We start from the raw sequence: 25794 nt of genomic DNA on the forward strand, positions 1-25794 counted from the left end.
GTGTGTGTGGATGTGCTGCCATGTAGTGTAGTAGATGGTGTGGGTTTGTGGAGGCTGCTGAAAGAATTTGTGTGCCTCTTATGTCTAGATGATCCTTGGCTTTGAGGACTTTGGTGTATTGGTGTTGGTGGTCTGTAGGTGTAGTAGCTGTGCAGCATGTGATTTTTTTTAAGGGCCTTGTTCTGTATGGTCTGTAGGGTGTTGTTGTGTGTTTCATTGAGGTCAGAAGCCTAAGCAAGGCTTGCACAGTTCATCACTGAACGTATATATTGTTTGTAAACTGGTGGCGGTTTCTTTGTTGTATCTGAATGTTGTATGGGCAAGTGGCCTCAGGGCATTGAGTCTCGGTGTTAATTTATCTTTAATGTTTGTGATGTGTTGTTTAGATGACACTGATGTATTTTGTAAGTTGCACCAAGGATTTTGTGTGGGAGGGGGGGTTGTTTATGGTGAGGTGTTGAATGTGACAATGTTCTGCTGGCCAGTTTGTGGAAGGGTCTCTGTAGATTTGGCTGTGGTTATTGTGAATGTGGTGAACCATTCGTGTAGTGTGCTGAGGTAAAGTTGGAGGATGTGTGCAGCTGTGTTTGCATTTTGGTGTGTACTTGTGTTATGTTGTCTGCATGGGAAGCTGTGTATTTGTGGTGTGTGGGTCGTGCATGTATACAGTAGGTCAAAGAGTGTAGAAGACAAAACAGATCCTTGAGGGTCGCTGTTTGTGAAATTCCTGATGTTCGATGACTGACCAGCAAATGTTACATGTGCACATCTACCTGCTAAGTAGTTTGCTAGCCACCTTTTTGTGACATTGTGCATGTTTGTGTTGAATATTTTGTTTGTGAGGTTGTGGCAGGGGGATGGCATCAAAAGTTTAGCTAATGTCTAGTGTGACTGGGAGTGTTCTGTGTGGTGGCCTGGCTGAATTCATGACATCAAAAATTCTCTGTGTAAGGTCTAAAAGAAGAGTGTTTGTGGAGTGCAGTGGCCTCAAACCATATTGTGATGGGGCTAGGGGGGTGTGAGGTTAACTAGTTGTAGTACCAATCGTTCAGTGACTTCGGAGGGGGTGCAGAGGAGTGTGATGGGGCGGCGTGAGGAAGGCAACGTTGGGTCTTTGGTGGGTTTGGGGATAGTGATGATAATGCCATGCTTCCAGATGTTGGGAATTATGTTGTGTGAGTAGCTGTAGTTTGGTATGTTGGTGAGTGCTTGTATGCCTTGTGGTCCAAGGTGTTCAAGGTGTATGTTGCTTATGCTGTCTGGTCCACAGGCAGATGAGTGCTTAAGGTTGCTAATGATGTGCTTTTTCTGGTTGTAAGTGAAGGGTGCAAAGTCTGGGTCTGTGGGGAACTGTCTTGTCTCTTACGTCAGATGACACGTCGATCATCGAGATGGGAGTTTAGATGGCTGACATGTGAAAAGTGACTGATGAGAGTGTTTGCTTGTTAAATATTTTAAGGTACAGTATGGTGCCTGTTGTTGTGATGGCAGTGTGTGATTGTGTAGTGTTGCTGTTGGAGAGTGTGATGCTGTTTAGTGTTTTGTAGAGTTTGCTGGTGTTTGTTTTGTGATCAAGTGTTTGGAGAAAATTATTCCAGTTTAGTGTTTGCTGTTCTGATATTGTTTACTTGAGTATTGAGTTCTTGTATTTGTTGTAAGGTGTCTTGTGTATGGGGTGTTGGGGAGTGTTGTAGTGTGTCGTGTTGAGTGATGAGGCCTTGAATTTCTGGTGTGAAGTTGGGGTTGTGTATCTTTCTCTTGCCTCTAGGGATATGTTTTTGTCTGCATTTTGAATAATTGTATTGAAAGTGTGCACAGCGGTGTTGATGTTTGTGATGGATGTACTGTTAATGTTTCAAAGTGTTGTTCTGTTTCGTTGTGAAGGCCTCCCAATTGGCTCTTTAATTGGTGTGTGTGTGTGTGTGTCTGTGGCCAGCCGGGGTGATTCTGGTTTTGGTAGTGATGATGATTGGGAGGTGGTCAGAGCCAGGTTTTTGACCATTCTCCAGGGTGTTCTGGGGGTGAGGTTTGGGGAGCAAAAGGGGATGTCTGGGGATGATGGGAGGAAGAGGGCTTGGTGTGGCATATGGGTATGTTGATGGAGATTATAGAGTATGAAAAGATGTTGGGTATTATGTTGTAGTAGCTGTAGTTTGGTATGTTGGTGTGCCTGCTGAGATAGATGAGAATGGCAGTGCGTTAGTGAACATTTGTGCCGGGAGGTTGTTGGTGATAGCCAATACCCTCTTCAGGCACAAAATGATCCACAGGTAAAAATGGCGAGTGATGAGAAGGGTGGGTGGTGAACTGAATGAAAGGAAGGCAATGATTGATTGTGTGTGTGGATGAAAGGATGCAAAGATGTGTAATGGATGCAAGAGCTTATAGTGGTTGGGGGAGTGGTCTTTCTGACCACTACTTGGTGGTGGCCAGAATCAAGATCCAAATAAGATAGAGAAATAGAAGAAGGGAAGGACGAGAGGAAGGAGTAGTTGTAAGGAGAGTGGAAAGGTTACAAGAGGATGAGAAAAAGGCAGAATATAAGAGACAAGTGGAGGAACGATTGGGTAAATATGACTGGAGCAGATGGGGGACATGGAAGGTGTGTGCAAGATATTCACTGAAGAAATATGTGCGCATGTGATGTGGTGGTGTGTGGGGTGAAGACGGAAGGGGGAGCAAGGAGCAGCATGGTGGAATGAAGAGGTGAGACAGGCTGTGGCACAAATGAAGAAAGCTTATAATGAATGGATGAGAAATAGGGGCGTGGAAGAAGTTGAGAGGCGGAAGAGAGAGTTATATGTAGAAAGGAAGAGAGAGGTGAAAAAATTGGTAAGAGAGAGTAAGAAGAGAGTGGATGAGGAATTTGGAAGGAATTTGTGTGTAAAGTGGAGGGACTGTAAGAAAATGTTCTGGAAAGAGGTGAAGAGAGTAAGATAGGGTGGCAGTGAAGTTAGTAGGGGAGTGGAAGATAAAAATGGTAGATTACTAGTGTAGAAGGGAGAAAAAGTGAGCAGATGGAGAGAACACTTTAAGGAATTGTTGAACATAGAGAATGGAAGTAATGCGGGTATAAGTGGCTGGGAGAAGGAGGGAGGTGAGAAGACAGGAAGAAATCTGTAGGAAAGAAGTTGTGGAAGCAATGAAGAAAGTCAAATTGGGGAAAGCCCCAGGAATTGATGGAGTGTGTGGTGAAATGCTGAAGCATGGGGGAGAGATAGTAGTAGAATAGATGTCGAAGATGTGCAGATTGGCCTGGGAGGAAGGTAGAGTCCCAGAGGATTGGAAGTCAGGTATAATTATTCCCTTGTACAAAGGAAAAGGGGAAAAAGAAGTGCATGGTAATCACTGGGGCATTTGTTTTAGTGTAATAGGAAAAGTGGTAGGATACTTACTGACAGAGTCAGGGAAATAACAGAGGAATTAGTTGAAGAGGAACAGGGAGGCTTTAGGAAGGGAAGAGGTTGTGTAGATCAAACATTCATTCTTAGATCTTTAGTGGAAAAGTTTCTATAAAAGGTTCATTCTTAGATCTTTAGTGGAAAAGTTTCTAGAGAATGGAAATAAGTTTTATGCAGCCTTCATGGATTTGGAGAAAGCATATGACAGGGTGGATAGTCAAGGATTGTGGAAAGTATTAAGAATATATGGAATAGATGGGAAGTTGTTGAATGCTGTGAAGAGTATGTATGATGGTGCTAAGGCTGCGGTGCATGTGGATGGTGAACTGAGTGAATTTTTCTCTTTGAAGGTTGGGTTGAAACAGGGATGTGTCATGTCTCCATGGTTGTTCAATCTGTACATAGATGGGGTAATAAAAGAGATACAAAGTAGGGCAGTGGATGTTGGAGTGGTCCTAGTGAGAGAGGGTAGTGTTTGGAAACTCCTTGTACTGTTGTTTGCAGATGATACTGTGTTGTTAAATGAAGATGAAGGGGAGCTGCAAGGCTTGGTGGATGAGTTTGGGAGAGTGTGTAAGAAACGGACTCTAAAGGTGAATGTAGGGAAGAGTAAAGTGATGGTCCTTGAGAGAGGTGAGGTCAGTGAATGTACACTTGCTCCAGAAAGTATCGGTGCACTGTGGGTCCGATGTCATCCAGAATGATTCGACCATGTGGCAGTGATAGCCCGTTAATACCTGTATATATTACAGTATAATATTTACGGCCATTCCCTACTCATTATGAAGGACACAAGAGGTATCTGATATAGCAGTCATCTATCGTCAGAGATGCCTGCCTGTGGGAGGACAGAACCTCAATTTCCAGTTTCCTTTGTTCATTGTGTCATAATATTTAACACATATTATGCACCAATACTTTCTGGAGCGAGTGTACAGTGAGGTTGGATGGTGAGGAAATGGAAAATGTGAGTATGTTTAAGTACTTGGGAAGTGTGATGAGTAAGGATGGAAGTTTGGAGGGTGAAGTGCTTGAAAGGGTACAACAAGGAAGAAAGGTTGCTGGTTCCTTGAAAGCAGTGATAAGAAACAGGGAAGTGAACATGGAAGTGAAAAAGTTACTACATGATAGTATTGTGATACCAATTCTAACGTATGGAAGTGAAACTTGGACGTTGTTGGAAGGACACAAGTCAAGAGTGAGAGCAGTGGAAATGAGTTAAGAGAAGCCTGTGGAGTCACATGGAGAGACAGGCTGACAAATGAGGATATAAAGGAGCATTGTGGTGTGGATGTGGATGTGATAGGAAGCATTAGAAGGAACACACTGAGGTGGTTTGGCCATGTGGAGAGGATGGAGGGTGAGGCCGAGGATGAGATGGAGGGATGGAGTGGAGAGGTATATGAGAGAGGGGGGTGTGCATTGGAAGCAGGGCAGTGAAATGATGGGGGACTGGGTGACGTGGAGGCAATTTGTTTGTGGCCACCCCGTAAGGGATTAAGGCGTCTGGCAATAGATAGATAGAAAAGATTATCTGTTTGGGATTGTAGTACCAGCCCTCTGTGTCAGGACATCATTACCTAATGAGAATACAGTACATGCCCTACTCATCTCTACCACTGGATGGCAGCAGGAAAACAGTTGTATCATTTGTATTATTTTTTATCCTCTTTTTTTTTTTTACTGTAATATATATATATATATATATATATATATATATATATACATAATATTCATTAATGCAATTGTAAAATTTTGGTGGTAGGTGGGTTCCCTCACCATCCACTCACTCAATGTAGTGCTGCTCTTGGGTGACTGCCCTTTCCTCTCTTCCTCTTCTGTCTTTCTTTCCTTCATTTTTTCTTCTTCCTTCTGTCTATGGGTGACTCTCCACTGAGTGGCAAGCCAAATAATTTCCTGTACACCAGGAAACCATTTACTCGGCTGGGTGGTGACCATGTATCCAAACTATGGTGCCTGGTGGTTTAGTGGGTAATTAAGGTGCTCCAATCAGACTGAGCCTGTGCAAGTTTATATGCAAGGGGTGGTTGGGTTTTATTGCTCATGTAATGACACTCGGGGATAAGTGAGGCTGGTCACTCTCATTTTTTATGTCGGGGACCAACTTGCATAGCCACAGGCTCCTACCCTCCTCATGGGGCAGCACAGAATTAGATTAATAATAATAATAATAATAATAATAATAATAAGTAATAATAATAATAATAATAATAATAATAATCACAATCTGGTCGTTTCTCAAAAGCACCAATTCTTCCCAACAAATTCACTAGAACTGAACACAAAAGCTTTTATCCATCCATCCATCATCCAATCCTGTGTTGTCCCATGAGGAGCGAAGAAGCCCAGGGCTAGGCAATTTGGTCCTGACATTTAAGATGACAATGACCAGCCTCACTCATCCCTGAGTGGCATTACATGAGCAATAAACCTAAACAGGCTCAATCTGACTGGAGCACATTAATTACCCACTAAACCACCAGATGCCATGATTTGGTTATACAGTTACCACCCGGCGTAGTAAGTGGCTTCCTGGTGTACAGGAAACCACTTGGCTCATCAGACAGTGTAAAGTCACCCTTTTATAATTTCAAGAACTACATCAATCATACACAATCCAACCTTCATCAAAATAGCAGCAAATAAATCCTTTAATCATCCACAAGAGGATGATGCCTGGGAAGTAAGAGTGACATTAGGAGGATGGTTGTAGGTGGAACTGTGGGTCATGAGGAGTTACAAACCAAAATCTCACAGGATGGAGCAAAAGTTAGAGGCCGAAGTTATCTATCTACCTATTGCCAGACGCCTCAATCCCGTTTGGGGTGGCCACAAACAAATCGCCTCCAAGTCGCCCTGTCCCCCGCCATTTCACTGCCCTCCTCCCAACTCACACCCCCCTCTCTCATATACCTCTCCACCCCATCCCTCCATCTCATCCTAGGCCTCCCCCTCCCTCTTCCCCCCTCCACCTCACTCACATACACTCTCTTCATCAGTCTTTCACCCTCCATCCTCTCCACATGGCCAAACCACCTCAGTGTGTTCCTCATAACGCTTCCTATCACATCCACATCCACACCACAACGCTCCTTTATATCCTCATTCGTCAGCCTGTCTCTCCATGTGACTCCACAGGCTCCTCTTAAATAACTCATTTCCACTGCTCTCACTCTTGACTTGTGTCCTTCCAACAACGTCCAAGCTTCACTTCCATACGTTAGATTTGGTATCGCAATACTGTCCTGTAGTAACTTTTTCACATCCATGCTCACTTCCCTGTTTCTTATCACTACTTTCAAAGAACCAGCAACCTTTCTTCCCTGCTGTACCCTTTCAAGCACTTCACCCTCCAAACCTCCATCCTTACTCATCACACTACCCAAGTACTTAAACGTACTCACATTTTCCAATTCCTCACCATCCAACCTCGCTGTACATTCACTGACTTCACCTCTCTCAAAGACCATCACTTTACTCTTCCCTACATTCATCTTTAGATTCCGTTTCTTACACACTCTTCCAGACTCATCCACCAAGCCTTGCAGCTCCCCTTCGTCTTCACTCAACAACACAGTATCTGCAAACAACAGTACAGGGTGTTTCCAAACACTATCCTCTCTCACCAGGGCCACTCCAACATCCACTACCCTACCTTGTACCTCTTTTATTACCCCATCCATGTACAGATTGAACAACCATGGAGACATGACACATCCCTGTTTCAACCCAACTTTCAAAGAGAAAAATTCACTTAGTTCACTATCCACATGCACTGCAGCCTTCGCACCATCGTACATACTCTTCACAGCATTCAATAACTTCCCATCTACTCCATATATTCTAACACTTTCCACAATCCTTGTCTATCCACTCTGTCATATGCTTTCTCCAAATCCATGAAAGCCGCATACGACTTTTTTCCCTTCTCTAGAAACTTTTCCACTAAAGATCTAAGAATGAATATCTGATCTACACAACCTCTTCCCTTCCTAAAGCCTCCCTGTTCTTCTCCAACTAATTTCTCTGTTCTTTCTCTAACTCTGTCAATAAGTATCCTACCATACACTTTTCCTATTATACTAAGAAGACAAATGCCCCTATGATTACCACACACTTCTTTTTCCCCTTTTCCTTTGTACAAGGGAATAATTATACCTATCTTCCAATCCTTCGGGACTCTACCTTCCTCCCAGGCCAATCTGCACATCTTCCACATCCATTCTACTACTATCTCTCCCCCATGCTTCAGCATTTCACCACACACTCCATCAATTCCTGGGGCTTTCCCCGATTTAACTTCTTCATTGCTTCCATAACTTCTATCCTACTGATTTCTTCCTGTCTTCTCACCTCCCTCCTTCTCCCAGCCATTCCCCAGCCACTTATACTCGCATTACTTCCATCCTTTATGTTCAACAATTCCTTAAAGTGTTCTCTCCATCTGCTCACTTTTTCTCCCTTCTCCACTAGTAATCTACCATTTTTATCTTTCACTCCCCTGCTAACTTCACTTCCACCCTGTCTTACTTTTTTCACTTCTCTCCAGAACATTTTCTTACAGTTCCTCCACTTTACACTCAAATTCCTTCCAAATTCCTCATCCATTCTCTTCTTACTCTCTCTTACTAATCTTTTCACCTCTTTCTTTTTACATATAACTCTCTCTTCCGCCTCTCAGCTTCTTCCACGCCCCTATTTCTCATCCATTCATTGTATGCCTTCTTCTTTTGTGCCACAGCCTGTCTCACCTCTTCAGTCCACCATGCTGTTCCTTGCACCGCCCACCGTCTTCTCTTCCTTCCACACACCACATCACATGCTGCACATATTTCTTCTGTAAATATCCTACACACACCTTCCACGTCTCCCATCTGCTCCAATTCATATTTGCCCAATCGTTCCTCCACTTCTCTCTTATACTCTGCCTTTTTCTCATCCTCTTGCAACCTTTCCACTCTCCTTGCAACTACTCCTTCCTCTCGTCTTTCCCTTCTTCTATTCCTCCATCTTACTTGAATCCTAATTCTGGCCAACACCAAGTAGTGGTCAGAAAGTCCACTCCCCCAACCTATATAAGCTCTTGCATCCATTACACATCTTCGCATCCTTTCATCCACACACACATAATCAATCATTCCCTTCCTATCATTCAGTTCACCACCCACCCTTCTCATCACTTGCCATGTATACCTGTGGATCATTTTATGCCTGAAGAGGGTATTGGCTATCACCAACCCCCTCCCAGCACAAATGTCCACTAACACACTCCCATTCTCATCTATCTCAGCAGGCACACCCTACTCACCAACTATTCTATACAACTTTCACATTACCAACTTTACCATTCATATCACCGATCAAAAACACTCTCTCATTCCTTCCAAACTTTTCCATGCACACTTCTACATTTGTCCAGAACTCTTCTCTCACTCTTCTAGCACGATCTTGCATTGGCGCATACACACACACAATTGCCCACATTTGTATTCCAACTTTCAACTTTACCCACACAATCCTTGACCCAACTGATCCATACTGTCTTATGCTCTTCTTCCATCTTTTACTCACAACTATACATACTCCTTCCTTTGCCCTCTCAGTCTCACCTACTCCTGCACATATTCCCCATCCATACTCCCATTCTCTCACACTTTCTCCTCTCCATTTTGTTTCAGTTATTCCACATACATCTACTTTCGTACCCTCAAGCACCTGGACATTCTCTCTTTCACCTCATCATTCGCTCCTCTTACATTCCATGTACCATTGGGGGAGGCGGTGGCTGAATCGGTAGAGAGGCGGCCTGCAGTCCTGATGGACCCAGGTTCAAATCCCAGCTGGGGCAGGGAACAGTTTAAGGATTTGAATTTCATAAAAGCAGTCTTTCCTGATCTACCAGATAACCCGCCGACATGTAATAAAAGTACCCCCGCTACTACCAATACACAAGTCCTGTATGAGACAGCCCTAGCATGTATTCAATATGGACGGTGGGTGTTAGCGCCGAAGTGGTGACATGTAGAGAGGTGTATGGTATGTAGGAGGACTATTGGGCCTTGAAAGCAGGCTGTGAAGCCTATGCCCAGAGTCGGACACATAAAAAAAAAAAAAAAGTCCTTTGTCTGGTCCTGGGTCGTCATCGTTTGGTCAGTCCTTGTCCGAGGCTTCTTGTTTGTTTTTTTAGTTAGTTGTTTTCTGGGAAGGGGCACTAACCCTCCGCCAACCCTTTTATTCCCCTTTTACGACAAGCAGGGATACTGGGGGCGTATTCTTGAAAAAAAAACCCTACCCCCAGGGGATAGTTATAACTTTTTTATTACTCTGGGCATAGAACTCTATTCCCTAAGACCCAACAGTCTTCCTAAATACCATGGACATTTACATGTTATCATTGAGAACTGATGTAATCTGGTGTCCATATGAAGGGTGAACTGGAGACAAGTACTCCAGTGGGTGCCCCCTGTGCTAATAAGGCAATTCTTCACATAACACCATTTGACTTTTTTTTTTTTTTTTTTTGCTATAAAGGTATTCATCAGCTTATGAACACTTAACATGTAATTGTTCTTTATTAATGGCTTTGACACCTGTCTTAAGAAATTTCCAATTATCATAACTGGTGGTCACTGAACAGGGTTAGGACACTAAAATGAAAACTAAGAACTTGATCCACCACTGATGCAGCTTTTGCAAGAATCCACATACACATTGTGTTCAATATAAATTTGCTTCCCAACATTTAAAAATGCACATGTGCATTTGTGTCCCCCAAGTGCTTGTTAAGATATGCAGTGAAGGACAAGGGTTGACAGAGCACACAAAAGCTGTCATTATTCCCATCTTTTTTTCTCATCCAATGGTGGGGTAAGATGAGTCTAGGAAGCAAAAAGAGAAAAAACATGAAAGAGAATATCATATTGAATGAAATATGCCACTCATTAACTCACTATTCAAGTCACCTGAATCCTGACTCCACCTCACAGGCATAAGCTTCCACTACATACTACTTATCAGATTGAGTCAATCTGCATTAGCAGTAGTTTCAATACATCAGTTATACAGTATATGCTGGTTATGTACTTTTAACATTTAACTTAGACATTTACACCTACTCACAACATTAGACACATTTTGACAATGATCTGCAATCTTGAGTGTTTTTTAAATATTTGACAAGATAATCATACTTGCCAGAATGCTGTTCCCACATATCTGCTGCTTATCTTGGTATTCTGACAGACTCAGCTAGGTTTGGTTGATGACCATTCCTTTCTTTCATACAGTATTATGTAGAAAATGTCATGCAAGACTGACTGACAACCCTCATTTACTACTTACATGCTGTGAATATACTGGTACATGTCTACATATGAATCCAACTTCATGACCATTACCACTTTAGTGTTATTTCCTCCTCCTCCTCTTGTGCTTGTTTGGAACACTTTAATTTCCCATCCTGTCCATAAATTCTTCAAGCACATTGATGGGTTCAGGCACACTGTGACCCTCCTTCCTCAGTGCTGCTTGCTTTCTAGTCCTCTAGATCTTTCACCTATGAGGACACCCTTGACCCTAAAGCAGGCTATAAGACATTCCATAAGGTTGACGCTGTGACTCATTATTTGCTGACCAGGAGTGCCTTACCACAGGCTGCAATCTTACACTACAGAAGCACCGAATTGGAGGAGGGGCTTGACCAGTCATTATGCTTTTGTGTATACAGTATATATATATATACATACATACATATGTGTATATATATATATATACTGTATATACATACATGTGTATATATATATATATATATATATACTGTATATACATACATATACATATATATATATATATATATATATATATATATATATATATATATATATAATATACATATATATATATATATATATATATATATATATATATATATATATATATATATAATATACATATATATATATATATATATATATATATATATATATATATATATATCCATCATCCAATCCTATGTTGACCCATAAGGAGCATAGGAGCCTGGGGCTAGGCAAATTGATCATGGTATTTTAGATGAGAGTGACCAGCCTCACTCATCCCTAACTGGCATTATGTGAGCAATAAACCCCAACCACCCCTTGGATATAAACCTGCACAGGCTCAATGCAATTGAAGCGCCTTAAATACCCATTAAACAACCAGGTGCCTTAACTTGGTTATATAGTTACCACCCAATGCAGTCAACGGTTTCCTGGTGCACAGGAAACCATTTGGCTTGTCACTCAGTGTAGAGTCACCCTATATATACAGTATATATATATATATATATATATATATATATATATATATATATATATATATATATATTAAAAAAAAAAATGTGTATGATGGCATTGATGATGGGTCAGTCCTTTACCAAATATTGCTTTCCAAATATTTTCTCCTAAGATTAGTCAGTCATGTCTGCTGAAGCATCTTATAGGCAGAGAAATATGGTAGGCACCAAGCTTAGAGAAAGAACAGAGAAATTAGTTGGAGAAGAACAGGGAGGCTTTAGGAAGGGAAGAGGTTGTGTAGATCAGATATTCATTCTTAGATCTTTAGTGGAAAAGTTTCTAGAGAAGGGAAAGAAGTTGTATGCGGCTTTCATGGATTTGGAGAAAGCATATGACAGGGTGGATAGACTAGGATTGTGGAAAGTGTTAAGAATATATGGAATAGATGGGAAGTTGTTGAATGCTGTGAAGAGTATGTACGATGGTGCGAAGGCTGCCGTGCGTGTGGATGGTGAACTAAGTGAATTTTTCTCTTTGAAAGTTGGGTTGAAACAGGGATGTGTCATGTCTCCATGGTTGTTCAATCTGTACATGGATGGGGTAATAAAAGAGGTACAAGGTAGGGTAGTGGATGTTGGAGTGGCCCTGGTGAGAGAGGATAGTGTTTGGAAACTCCCTGTACTGTTGTTTGCAGATGATACCGTGTTGTTGAGTGAAGACGAAGGGGAGCTGCAAGGCTTGGTGGATGAGTTTGAGAGAGTGTGTAGGAAACGGAATCTAAAGGTGAATGTAGGGAAGAATAAAGTGATGGTCTTTGAGAGAGGTGAAGTCAATGAATGTACAGCGAGGTTGGATGGTGAGGAATTGGAAAATGTGAGTACGTTTAAGTACTTGGGTAGTGTGATGAGTAAGGATGGAGGTTTGGAGGGTGAAGTGCTTGAAAGGGTACAGCAGGGAAGAAAGGTTGCTGGTTCTTTGAAAGCAGTGATAAGAAACAGGGAAGTGAGCATGGAAGTGAAAAAGTTACTACATGACAGTATTGTGATACCAACTCTAACGTACGGAAGTGAAGCGTGGACGTTGTTGGAAGGACACAAGTCAAGAGTGAGAGCCGTGGAAATGAGTTATTTAAGAGGAGCCTGTGGAGTCACATGGAGAGACAGGCTGACGAATGAGGATATAAAGGAGCGTTGTGGTGTTGATGTGGATGTGATAGGAAGCGTTATGAGGAACACACTGAGGTGGTTTGGCCATGTGGAGAGGATGGAGGGTGAAAGACTGACGAAGAGAGTGTATGTGAGTGAGGTGGAGGGGGAAAGAGGGAGGGGGAGGCCGAGGATGAGATGGAGAGATGGGGTGGAGAGGTATATGAGAGAGGGGGGTGTGAGTTGGGAGCAGGGGAGTGAAATGGCGGGGGACAGGGCGACGTGGAGGCGATTTGTTTGTGGCCACCCCAAACGGGATTGAGGCGTCTGGCAATAGATAGATAGATAGATAGACCAAGCTTTTCCAGTCAGTACACGGTACATCCTGTCTCTTTCACTGTTTGTTCATAAAATTGCATTACATCATGCTTTCCTGATTACTTTCTCTTCTACTATTCTATTTATTACTCCAATCACATATTCTTGCCACATTAACAGGCAGGACTCAGATCTTAGGTTTCACAAATCCATTTCAGGAATTAACCTGGGATTTACACCAACTTTAACAAGGGAAAAGTTCATTTTAAAAAATTCAAATGGGTCACAATATTTACTACCAGGTATTTTACATGATGAGTGAGTCAATGCCCAAACACAAAAATGCCAACTACATCATCAACAATTACCTGATATTTTTGACATGTGACTGTAAGCAAAGTACAATTACTAAATACATTCTAATATTTTTGGTTTAATACACACTTAACTCTACATATTTAAAATCTGTATACAGGCGACCCCCACTTTACGAACGATCACGCAACAAAAATTCGCTTTAACAAAGATGGAGTTTTACTACCCTTTGCTCGCCTAACGAACGCCAAAATTTGCTTTAGCGAATTTTTTTCTGTGGGCAATTCTAAACCAAGCACACGCTCAGTCAATTCCACCACAGTGCCACTAACAGAGAAAACATGCACCATTCACTCCTGCCCTACCATCCAAAACAGTAGTCTCTTGCTGCCACACATTCAACATTTATTTTGTCATCATGCTGCTCAAATGCCCTGCTACAAGCCCCGGCAAACAAGTCGCCAAGTCCGCCAGGAACAACCTTACTCTTGAGATGAAATCAGACATAATAAGGGGGCATAAGAGCGGTAAGAAGACAAACTACATAGCTCAACTCCATGGCCTGGGTCCATCGACAGTCTCTACAATTTTTAAATCGGCGGAGGTTATCAAGAAGACAGGAGAACATACATCATTTCTAAAGGCTAAAAGGGCCACCCAAACTCATGACCCTGCAATGGAGTCATAATATACACAAATATTGATTCAGATTGAGCAAAAAAGTGTTTTAATGTGGATGGATGGGGGTATTGGGGTATTGGAACCAAACTCAAACCCTTGTTATAATGGGTTCATTTTGTTTCGTTTTTGAAGGCTCCAGCATGCTTTCATGCGTCAGCGTTGGTCACCTAAGGGCGGCTCTCCATGCTGCTCGATCTCTGGCAGCCTCTCTGTTCAGTCCCTTAACCCTGAGGTCACACTTAATGACCTCGTCCCAGGTTTATTTTTGGTCTACCCCTCGCAACCCCACCCCTAATATTAACACTTCTCACTTCCTGCACCCAGTTATCATCCCCCATCCTCTCCACATGCCTAAACCACCTCAATCTACGTCTCCTCATCACAACGCCAATACACTCCAGTCCCATCCTACCTCTCAACTCTTCCATTGTAAAGCTTGCACCCCCAGGCCTTGCACTCTGGCATGCACTGCACATCCACCTCATCACTGTCAACAAAATATCACTTAGCGAATGGTTTTTCAGGAAAGTAACCTGTTCGCAAAGTGGGGGCCTCCTGTATAATCAAAGATAATAAAAATAAATAAACCATGGGGCGTGAGCCACAGCTCAGGCATTGCCAAACAATTCTACATTTCAAATTTGCACATTCCATGGGTTAAACATGTGATTTCAACATGTGAACTCTCAAGTAATGCTTCTTTAATTACTACATATTACTAAACGAGATGAAAAATTTTGTATACCTTAAAAAAGATACAAAAACAGAAAAGCATTCAGTTAGCTGTCTCGCACGCATCAATCCATTCATTGTAGACATCTACTGGCTCTGAGAGGTAGTTTATGGAGCACTGAAAGTCTTCCAGACACACTCGACACGACACACGTCCAGCATTTCTTGGCTTGTCCCTGAAACATCAAACAATATACTGCATTACTTCACTTATGTACAGAGACAGGAAACAATGACACTGAAGAATGGTTTAACTCTATCACAGCAAAAGGTTTTCCTTAAGCTGAATAAATTAGGCTGAAAAATAAAGAAAATGCACTGTAACTGATGTGGTAAGTCCTGTCAGCTGGGAGATGGGTTGCTATGGAGTTCTATCCAGCAGCCTTCTCTCTTGGCAATTCCCACTGCAGTCACTAGAAATCCCAATAGTATACTACTGCATGCACAAAAAGTGGGGTAACATTAAATCTGCATACTGTTCTCCTATTTTTTAATATCAGATAGACTGACAAAGAAAGAGAAACACATGAACTCAAATTAATCTGGAGTTTGAGGTACCTGCTTCCATTTCCTGAGTGTTCCATTGAAAATACACTCTAGGGGGAGTCAACTTTAAAAAATTTTGTACATCCTCCAGAAGGGAGCTGCTGAGGCACGGTGAGGAAATAATACTGATGCAACTACTACTGTATGGTATATCAACTTCATCATTCCGGTGACATCAATTTATTCTAGCTACCTTTGGACATGTTTATTCAGCATTTGTGAGACCTTTTGTAATGAAGGAGTAAATGAAGACTATATCTAAGTTCTCCAATGCTGGGAAAATTTGTCTGAAGAGTAAGAATACAATGAAAAATATAGTATGTCACCACTCTGAAGAGGTCAAGGGATACTGCAGACTCGACACACTGTGCAAAATGCTACTTACATTTTGACTTCACATGATTTCTCATGATTGCAAAAGGGGCAATTAAACTGGCAATCAAGAGGCTCAATGTTCTTCCTCTTGGGAGGAGGCTTCCTCTTTGACTTACGACGACCCATTTAGCTTGCGGGTGAGAAGATGACCTGGAATATTAATTTACCTTTGTTAATATAGCTATATAAAAGAGGCAAAATACCATTTTAAAACTCTTATGTCCATTCATGTCTTTTTTTTTTTTTTTTAATACTATTCTAGTTAACACCAGATAATGCTATGCTATTCAGCTTAGATATAGTGACTGCAACCCTACATTCATCTGAAAAGCAAACTCAGTGTACTGGAGGCTGAAAAGGGATTAATCCCTGAGCTAGACCTCATCAGATCATATAGCCCTGCTAGGGTTACAGGAGAGCGCTACCCCTCCCAGCACAGCAGCCACCAGGTGGGGGGCGAACTCACAACCTCACGATTACGAGCCCGACACCCTACCACCGAGCTACCGGGCTCCCCCGACTGGAGGCTGAAGATGCTGCCTTCATCCTGCATTACACCATCCTCCTTATGGGGGATATGAGGAATGCTTGCATAAATGCAAAAAGGAGTTATTCAGTGTACCATAACATGAAGACTTTTTCTACAGCATCAACTTCAGTATTAAAGTCTTTAGGCTTTTGTTAAGGGTGAAGGGAAAAGATATTTTTTTTTTTTTCCGACTCTGGGCATAGGCTTCACAGCCTGCTCTCAAGGCCCAGAAGTCCTCCTACATACCATACACCTCTACATGTCACCACTTTGACGCTAACACCCCCTGTCCATAATGAATACATGCTAGAGCTGTCTCATACAGGACTGGTGTATTGGTATTAGCGGGGATATTTTTACGACATGTCAGCGGGTCTTCTGGTACATCAGTAAAGTCTGATTTTAGGAAATTCAAATCCTTAAATTGTTCCCTGCCCCAGCAGGGATTAGAACCTGGGACCAGTAGGACTGCAGGCCACTTCTCTACCGACTGAGCCACCAACTTCCTCTCATTTCCTAAAGCTGGTATTATCATTATTAAATACTGTACATCAAAATTTGATCTAGAAAACCAATTTTTGATGTTCAAAAGGGCTGTAGATATTTAGAAAAGTATTACCCAGAAACTCCAGCTAGATAGTAAATATATTTGGCTATAAGGTAAATAAAGAGCTAAGATGCTACACTACAACATGAGAGGGCATACAACAAAGCGTTTCAAGAGTTTAAAGGATGGTTATGATGAGGATGTGTCAAAAGACCTGTTCCAGCTGAAAGACTGTGAGAGGACCTGAGGCCATCAATATAAAATATATATTATAAAAATGGGCAAATGTCAGCATAAGGAAATTCAGTAGGGCATCAGGTTTCGTGGCATCCAATTTGGCAAAATGCACTTTTGTGGCAGCCATCAAATATTCCTGTGATTGATCTTGGGCGACAAAAAAATGCACTTTCGTGCCTTTCAGCACCCAAGTTTCGAATTTTCGCCATGGTGATGCCAGCATGTGTTCAATGTGTCCACAAGTTGAGTGTTACACTCTTGCATCCTTGATTAGTAACTGACAGAAGTGTCATCTTGTGCTTCAAGTGGAGCCAGAGGTGGACCGGGTGATGGTGGAAATGGTGTAAGAAGGCGTAACCCTGGAACAGCAGGTGGTAGAGGTAAGGCCGAGCAACTACCACTGCAAAGGGATGAAAAACGCAAGTAAGATGACGAGTTAAAAAATAAAATCGTTGTGGAAATAGAGAGAGGTGCTTGTTACTCTGAAATATGTAAAATGCATAATGTCCCAGAGTTGACTGTGAGCAGTATGAGAAATCAGCTAGTGAACTTAACCCCCACCATCCCGACGTTTTCTGGGCAGTGGTACGCCCCAGTCCTGACATTTTGGGACCTTTTTTTTTTTTTTTTTTTGGCTCAAACATCGAAAATTCATAGAGAAATCGCTCACCTGAGGTTTAAAATACTCGATCCAGATAGCAGTACCTCCTTACCTTACAGGGTTTTCTATCAGGCTGGCTGCAAAGAAAACGAGTTCTATGGGAGGATAACTATTCCACACCACTCATAAACGGTATTTATTTATTTACTTGGTACGAATTTATATGTAGTACGAGAGTATATTGGTTTTCAAACGGTAATAAAGGCATTATAAGCATTGTTTCACTCACTAACTCATCACCATTCCTGACCTTTTTTTTGCCACTTACCTGATTATCATTTCTGACTGTTTCTTCCTCTAATGTTTGTCCTCCACATTGTCATCGATTGGGGAATCACTCTGGCCCTGAATTTCGTACCGTGGGATGACATGGCTTTACTGGCCAGGTCACTGATAACAGCTGAATTGCTGAGAAAAGGGCATGCAGGGTGGGGAGGAGGTCATGCTGGGTAAGGCATTGTCCCTGCCTGGCATCTTGTAGAGGAAGGTGTCCCGTGTATAAGTGCCAAAAATCACTTGCGAAAATTGAAAATTGTGTAAATTAGGGACCTTGCAATGTTGCTGCGTTACTTTACGTCTCCGGGATATGAGTACACATCATGTGAGGACGTGAATTCACGTCTCCGGGACTGGGCGGGTTAAAGCCAACCAATATTCGGATGTCCTGTTCATCAATCTGCCAATTTAAATGCATTTTTTCTAAAGCTGTAGTGGTCAAGTGATCAAGAAAAATATAATTTCACTGTGCAGTTTATATTTTTTATATTTATACCATATACTATTTCTTGTCGAAATTTGCTGGGTGGTAGCTCTGTGACTACCACCCTGGAAATTCTGACAAGAAATAGAATTCAAAATATAAAAAATTTAAACTGAACAATGGAATTTTATATTTTTCTTGATCACTGGACCAATATAACTTTAGGAAAAATACATTTAACCCAACAACTGTTGCATTAGATTTCTTGATCCACCTCCCCATGCAAAAAAAAAAAAAAAAAAAAAAAATTGTGCTCTAATGATATGAAAGAGTGCAAGGAAAAGTACAGGAGAAACATATATGAGTTCATTATTTACCTTAGTTAGCCATAGTGAAGTACGGTAATGAAGTTGTGCATCTGACCTCTCCTCTCCATACTAGTAACAGGGAGATATTAAGGATGCGTTGGTGGTGACGGGATGTGCAGGTTGTGATGGCAATAGCTCAGCTGAGATGTCAAATGGCATTAGAAATGTGCCCATAAAAAAAGCTTGCTCATAGGTTGTATGTAGCAGTTACATGTTTTCCATCATATGAAGTACGTAGCAGCTACCGGGTTAAATTGACAGATAGGTACAAGACATCTGAATCAGAGTTGTATCGGATGTCAGAATTTAAACATCCGCGGATGCAGATGTCAATGTGGATATCATGTATCTGCATTTTGCGGATGCAGATGTCTGTTTCTAAAAACTGCGGATGCAGATGTGAAACTATGACATCCTCGCTGATGTGGATGCTGATGTTTTCAGGGTATAGTGTTGCATAATCATTTAACTGAAGCTCGGCCCTTGGAGACAGCTGCCTATCCCTTATCCTGGCTTTGGGAACTGATTTTTTCCTACTTTTAAAATATTGATAATAAACTTAGCTACTGTAAAAATACAGTGTTTTCAGCAGTGGCACTTTCAGCACCTTTCTTGAACTTACTGTGACACTTCCCTAACCATAGTCTTCATAACACACACAAGCACATGCATACAGCCATACACACCAATATAAATGCATTTTGACTCCAGTTAACCCTGGTAGACATTACAAAGTACCAAGGTAAGCGTATTACCCATGTGACTCTTATCGACTTGGTGGAGTTAGTCACAGCACTTTGGTCACACAGCAAGCAAGTTGCATCATGGAAAAAGACTAATGTTTTTGTTTATAATGAAAGCATAGTATTTTGTATATCCACCACATCCGCTTTATGTCTCGTTCAAATGCGGATGCGGATGTTTATTAAAATGCGAATGCGAATGTGGATGTATTCGAGCACTGATGCGGATGTCGAAATGGATACAGATGTTCCACAGATGCAGATGCGGATATCCAATACTGTACATCCCTAATCTGAAAACAGTATTAACTGCCAATCTAGCCCTTGCAAAATGTTTTGAACCAGGCTCCAGAGGTAGACAAGTGAAAACAGTGGCTGAGTACAGCTCAGTTATGCTAGTGGTTGAACATTACTTGTTACAGTGGTTGAACAGGAGGACTTTGGAAGGCATGAGTATGTCAAGGCCCAAAATTCAAGCCCAGACCTGCCTATTTTATGATGCAGTTGCAAAGAAACCCCCAGAGTTCACTCTTTCACAGAGTTGGCTACAGAGGTTCAAAAACAGGTTAATAGCGACATTTCAGGTAACTGTAGGATGTATTTAAAGTAGTAAATGCATAAGGGGGGTAAGTTTTCTTATGGGTCTGACCCCTGTTGGCTTTTTCCCAAAAGGTCAATGCCCCAACTTTGGCAGCATTTTTCACGGTCCCCATTAGGCATGAAACCTGATGCCCTACTGTATTCATCCACACACAGGATTGTAAGGATGTGGAATGATCTATATACTAGATCATCAATAATGAACCAAATGTACCAAATATATTTAAAAAAACATTTTGACAAGCAATGGAGTACACTCCCAATACTGTATGACCACTGCAAGAAGTTTGAAGACAGATTCATGTGTTGTCTAAGCCTCATCTAGAATCATCTCTACTGTACATAAGTCTACAGAGTGTAAATGTACTGCAGAGAAGACCTGTAACATATTATATGATGTCCTGAATCTAATATAGCTGAATATAATAACTGAATAATAAAATGTCTTGTGATAATTTGAGTAAAAAAAAAAAAAAAAAAAAAAAAAAAAAAATTAATGGGAATAATGATTTTGTTTTGCATCATGTACCCTTCTACCCCCTCATTATCTCTCAACAGGAATAATCGAGTGTGGAAACTACAACAGAGACGAACTCCAATCAAAATGAGATCCATCAACAAAGGAAAGTGATTTCACAATATATCAGTACATGATGCCTGTGCCTTTAAAACATGCTGGAAGGAATACAATACTTGTATTAAGCTCTAATACACTTTCTGGTAAGGCTGATAATGCCTCTATGGGTTAGGTCTAGGTGGGGGTTAAGTAGATAGCAAACATTTTGTCTTTTCTGTCCAACCCTCTAAAGCAAGAGTTAACCATTAGCTACTCCCAGTCCTTCATTTATGCAACAGGTCAACTCTGGAACTGTCTCCCTCTGTCAGTATTTCCTACATCCTATGATCTCCAGTCTTTCAAACACAGTGTGTCCAGGCATCTCAAAATGAATGGATCTTGAATTAGGCTCTCTTTTGTATTTTTTTTTTTTTTTTTTTTTAAGGAATGATTTACAGGCTCAGTCTTTGGTTCCTTCTTCCCTGTAAAAAAAAAAAAAAAAAAAAAGCAGTACTGAACCAGGTAAAAGCAGAATGGAACCTAACCCAACATTAAACAACACTCTAGCAAACCTAATCTAACTCATACTAACCTAGCCTAATGCCTAGGTGTTGTGTTGGTCTGACAATATCCTCAGGTTTAAGAAGGTTAATAAGCCACCAAATGAATTAGGTAGGCTGGTTAGGTTAAATTACAGTACAGTAATTAAATTACTCCAATCCCCCAAATCCCTCTTGTAAGTCAATAATGAAATGTTGGGAAACTGTTCTGCATGAATTTTCCCCCACAATTTCCCTTGAACTTCATGCCCTGCCACCTATAAGCCTAGTTAAACTTATCAAGGGGGAAAATGTGGTTATTATCTTCAATTTAAGTGACATGTAGCACCATACTTTGATGTACTGCTGAGAATACAACCATCTTCATTATATCACAAATAATTAGCTTATAGAAAATTGCTTATGGTAAACATAAGCTTTATTTGAAGCAGCAGCAGCAACTTACCAATTCACTTCTTCTTCTTCCTGATAGTCTGTTCTATTTTTCTGGTTATTTCTGGGGAGGTAAAAAAAAAAAAAAAAAAAAAAAAAGTTTCATGTGAAATCTGTTTTCCTACTGGTTTTAGCTATGTTCTGCTGTGTCAACCACTGAGCTCAGTGGTTGAGTTGAGTTGATGTTCGGGAGTTTTGCCTTTGCAATGGCACTCCCTGATGCTGTCTATGGTTTGAGCTTTGGCAAGCGCTTTACTCTGAAATTACAAAGTTTCCATTTCTTTTTACCCTGTATGTCTTGCTTTATTTTCTCCAATATTCCAAAAAGTATAGATTTTCTCTTTAGCTTCTTCAGTGCTAAAATTATCAAACAGATAATCACCAATTACATAATCTTCATTTTCCACATATGGCTGTTGTAGTTTCACAATTTTCTTTCTTTCTTCACTGCATCTGGGGCACCATAAGAGGAAATGCTTCAGGTCTTCGTATTCTGCTTCACACATCTTGCACTTAGTTTCTTTACCACTAAATCTCTTCCTGTCATTGAGGTTTAAAGTGTGGGTCCTGCACTTGTATAGTATGGATGATGCTTGCTTATTGTCATATGTGCTGTATTGCCCTCCAATTTCTTGTCTCCACTCTCGGTCGATCTTCAAACTTGATTTGCTCTCCATCTCTCTTTTCCACTCTCTTGTGTCCCAGTCTTTCATTCTCTCATCTGTAACTTTCATCCATTCCTCCCTGTGCCCAATCATTCTAATCCTTTTCTCCAAACCTTTCATCCATTTACTTACCTTCTGTACCGTACCCTCATCTCCTCTATTATCCTTCTAAGCAAATCATTTCCTTCCTCTTTCATACCATACCTTACATACTTCCACTATGTTTCTATTATCCTAGCTCTCATGCTTGAAGCCCCCACCTCTCCCCTCAAAGCAGCCTCCTGTGCATACCTTGGTGCCCCCATAATTTGCCTATAAACTCCATTTTCTATATTCTGTAATCTATTTATATCTTCCTCTGTCATATCTATCACTCCTACTCCACATAATATTGATGGTATCACTATACTTTTCCAAAAAGTTTTACCAACAAGTAATCTGGAACAACTTTTAGCAATTACTGAGTATGTTGTGTTACCCATTTTTCATGCTTTTTCAATCACAATTTTCTTTTGTTCTCTAAAGAAGTTTCTTATATCTTCTATTACCACTCCAAGATATTTTATCTTATTTTTTATTTTTATTCCCTCTATTTGTTCTGGCTTGTTTTTCATATTGAATATCAATACTTAGCTTTTCTGTCTGTTAATTTCTAGTTCGTATTCCCTACCGTACTTATTATTGTAACTCCTCTGATGACTTCTTCAGCCTCCCCAATGCTACCTGCCAAAAGTATAATATCATCTGCATAGTATAAAGATGTGATCTTAAAATAATCATCTCTAAAACCCTTGTTTATTTCTTCTAACCTTTGCATTATTTTATATGTAACTAATTTAAACAGAGTGGTTGATCCAGTACATCCCTGGCGTATTCTGCTTGTTACTGGTAATGTCATCATATTGTTTTCCTCTAGTTCAAAATTTGTTTTTGTCTCCCTTATAAACTTCCGCTATTACATTAATTACCGGTACATTTGGATTTATTTTATATTCTATTAATATTTCTATTAATTTCTCCCTTTTTATACTGTCAAAAGCTTTAGAATAATCTATTGGTATTACTACAAGTGGTTTCTTTTTGTGGAATGAGGTTTCGATGCAATATCTCAATATTAACCAATTATATTCAGTCCTCCCCCCCTCTGTGAATGCAGCTTGTTTCTTTCTCCATATTATTTCTCATTAAATGCTCTTCAGTACTCTCTCTTATGACTGCCATCAGCACTTTATATCCCACATTGTTTAAAGCAATTGGCCTCAATTCGCCTATCTTTGGTCTCTTTGTTTTTGGTATCAGTACTGTCTTTGTTTCTTTCCACTCTTCTGGCAATTTTCCTTTTTCTACTACATTCTCTAGACATATATTACTAAACAATCCCTGTTATTTTTGTTGTTGAGGAGTGCTTTGTACATCTCTGGCTTAATTCTGTCCAGTCCTGATACTTTTTTATTTTTCATTCTTTTTAAATATTTGATCACCCTTTCCTCTGTAACTGCCTTTTCTTCTGTAAATATTATACCCTTATCTACCTGAAATGCCATTTCAAGACGTTCTCTTATTTCTATATTACATGATTTTATCATCCTTAAATCTTCTTCCTGTTCTAACCTCTCTTCCCTTTCTATTCTACTTGGAATTCTCCTCCTCTCTTTGTCTTTTCTCTTACATTCTCATATTCCTTCATATATTCTTCCTTCTTCTGTCTATTCCATATTTGTTCTATCTTGTTTTCCTGCTTTTTATATATATATTTCCCCAGAACTTTCCTATTTCTTCTTCTAATCTTTCTTTCTCAAATTTCTTGTCATCTTCCCCATATACCATCAACCTATTGTCTTCTTTCTCTTTCTCTCCTTTCAGCTTCTTTACATATTTCCAAATATTTTTATTATCCCTTTTATCTTTTATCTCCTTTATACTTATTTATTTCATCTTTAATCAACTTTTCGGTTTTCTGTTTTTGTTCCAGGTACAGGTTTTTCCACATTTCCTCCTCTCCCTGTGTCTCTTTCTTTATTTCTTTTCTTATTTCCTCTGTTATCCACACCGGTTCCTCCTTATCTCTTTCCTTGCCCATCCATCTTCTATAAGTACCTTTCAGTACTCTTTCCGCTATATGTGTCTTTCATCCTTTCTTCTAAATCTTTTATGTCTCTGATATTCTCTCTTTTTATTCTTTTTTCCAATTCTTCTTCAAACTTTTTCATCGATTTTTTATCTGACTTGTAATATTCTCTTACTATCCATTCCTTATTTCTGAATTCTGTTTTTTGTTTCTTTGCTTTTATTTTTATATCCATTAAATTATGATCTGACAGATCAACTCATTTGACTCATCAGGGTATTGGCAGAAGGACTGTCCTGACCTAAGTGTTTAACTAAACCTAACCTAACCAAGCTTAACTATACCTAATAATTTAATCTAATCTAACCTAACCTTGTCTGGCATCCAATTTTGAAATGAAAACCACCTTTGAGAATGTTGAGTAAGACAGACAATCCTAGGTATGGCTTAAGAAACGTGATGCTAAAAAGTGGAAAAATTTTCAGCAGGAAAAGTTAACTTACCACCCTGAAAAGTCAGAAAAATACAGAAAAACTGGAGGAATAAGAATTGGTAAGGTCCTTCTACTTCTTCATGTAAAGAGTACGTTATACTTGCTTACCTTAACTTTATTTACAATTCATTCAAAATTTTCAAGAAACAACGTCTGCGTGGTGTACCGTACTTAGGCCAGTGAAAGGGCTTTGTTTTTATGCCTTTGTTCTCATTTTAGTAATAAGACGACAATCAAACTAACCTCCAGTACTAAGCTACCTGGATCAGAGCCTATAATCTACCAACAAAAAAGGTGACAAATGGATATGGAACAAATGAATACCAAGACTTACCCCACCTGTAATACTAGCGCCTCTCACAATACAGCGCGTACCATCCCTCCTCCACCCAGCTTGTAAACAATCCTAGTTTAGATCCGGAAGTTGCCATGGAGATGCAAGTTCCAATATATTTGCATATTCATCCTAATAAGTACTCCAGCTATTTCATTAAGATAAAAGTACCTATAAATAATGGAAAGCATTTTGCCGAATTTTACATTATGTAAATTATACATCGTCTTAGTCCGTAGCGTAATATGGAAAATATAGTGTCCGTTCAGCGTAGGCGGCATGAATGAATAAATGAGAAATTGTTTGAAAAAAAAAAAAAAAAAAGGTCGAATTGCAAGTGAGAAATATTTCCGTCCCTGGAAAATATGATTTTTTTTTTTATTGTGAATAAAAAAGGTTATGCAATTTCACTTACTATCATGAGTGATTAAAATGTTTGTTGTTGTAACCCCGGGGCGAACCCGATGAACAGGGTCAATAATATAAAATTACAT

The 25794-nt window shown here is 40.3% G+C and overlaps 1 protein-coding gene across 2 annotated transcripts; it reads right to left on the bottom strand.

Moving 5' to 3' along the window:
* Positions 1 to 13444: 13444 nt before the first annotated feature.
* Positions 13445 to 25366, bottom strand: LOC145396062 (transcription elongation factor 1 homolog). 2 transcript variants are annotated; one of them, XM_080269527.1, is made up of 3 exons: positions 25306 to 25366; positions 15818 to 15957; positions 13445 to 15062 (listed from the first exon to the last, which is right to left on the bottom strand). In XM_080269527.1, the coding sequence occupies exons 2-3, from the start codon at positions 15931 to 15933 to the stop codon at positions 14930 to 14932; spliced, it is 249 nt and encodes an 82-aa protein (XP_080125653.1). In that variant the 5' UTR covers positions 15934 to 15957; positions 25306 to 25366; the 3' UTR covers positions 13445 to 14929. The 2 variants fall into 2 exon arrangements, with proteins under 2 accessions (XP_080125653.1, XP_080125652.1); XM_080269526.1 differs by having other exon boundaries at positions 25301 to 25352.
* Between the last annotated feature and the right edge of the window lie 428 nt (positions 25367 to 25794).

The sequence above is a fragment of the Coenobita brevimanus genome, chromosome 34, assembly GCF_032717465.1.
Source record: "Coenobita brevimanus isolate Jiangsu-jjx chromosome 34, ASM3271746v2, whole genome shotgun sequence".
NCBI lineage: Eukaryota > Metazoa > Arthropoda > Malacostraca > Decapoda > Coenobitidae > Coenobita > Coenobita brevimanus.

Bases quoted from the DNA above. Each gene is read 5' to 3' on its own strand.
- LOC145396062 (XM_080269527.1), bottom strand. From the start codon at position 15,933: ATGGGTCGTCGTAAGTCAAAGAGGAAGCCTCCTCCCAAGAGGAAGAAC. The intron at 15,063-15,817 runs GTAAGTAGCATT...TTGATGTTTCAG, and splicing joins AAATCATGTGAAGTCAAAAT to GGACAAGCCAAGAAATGCTG.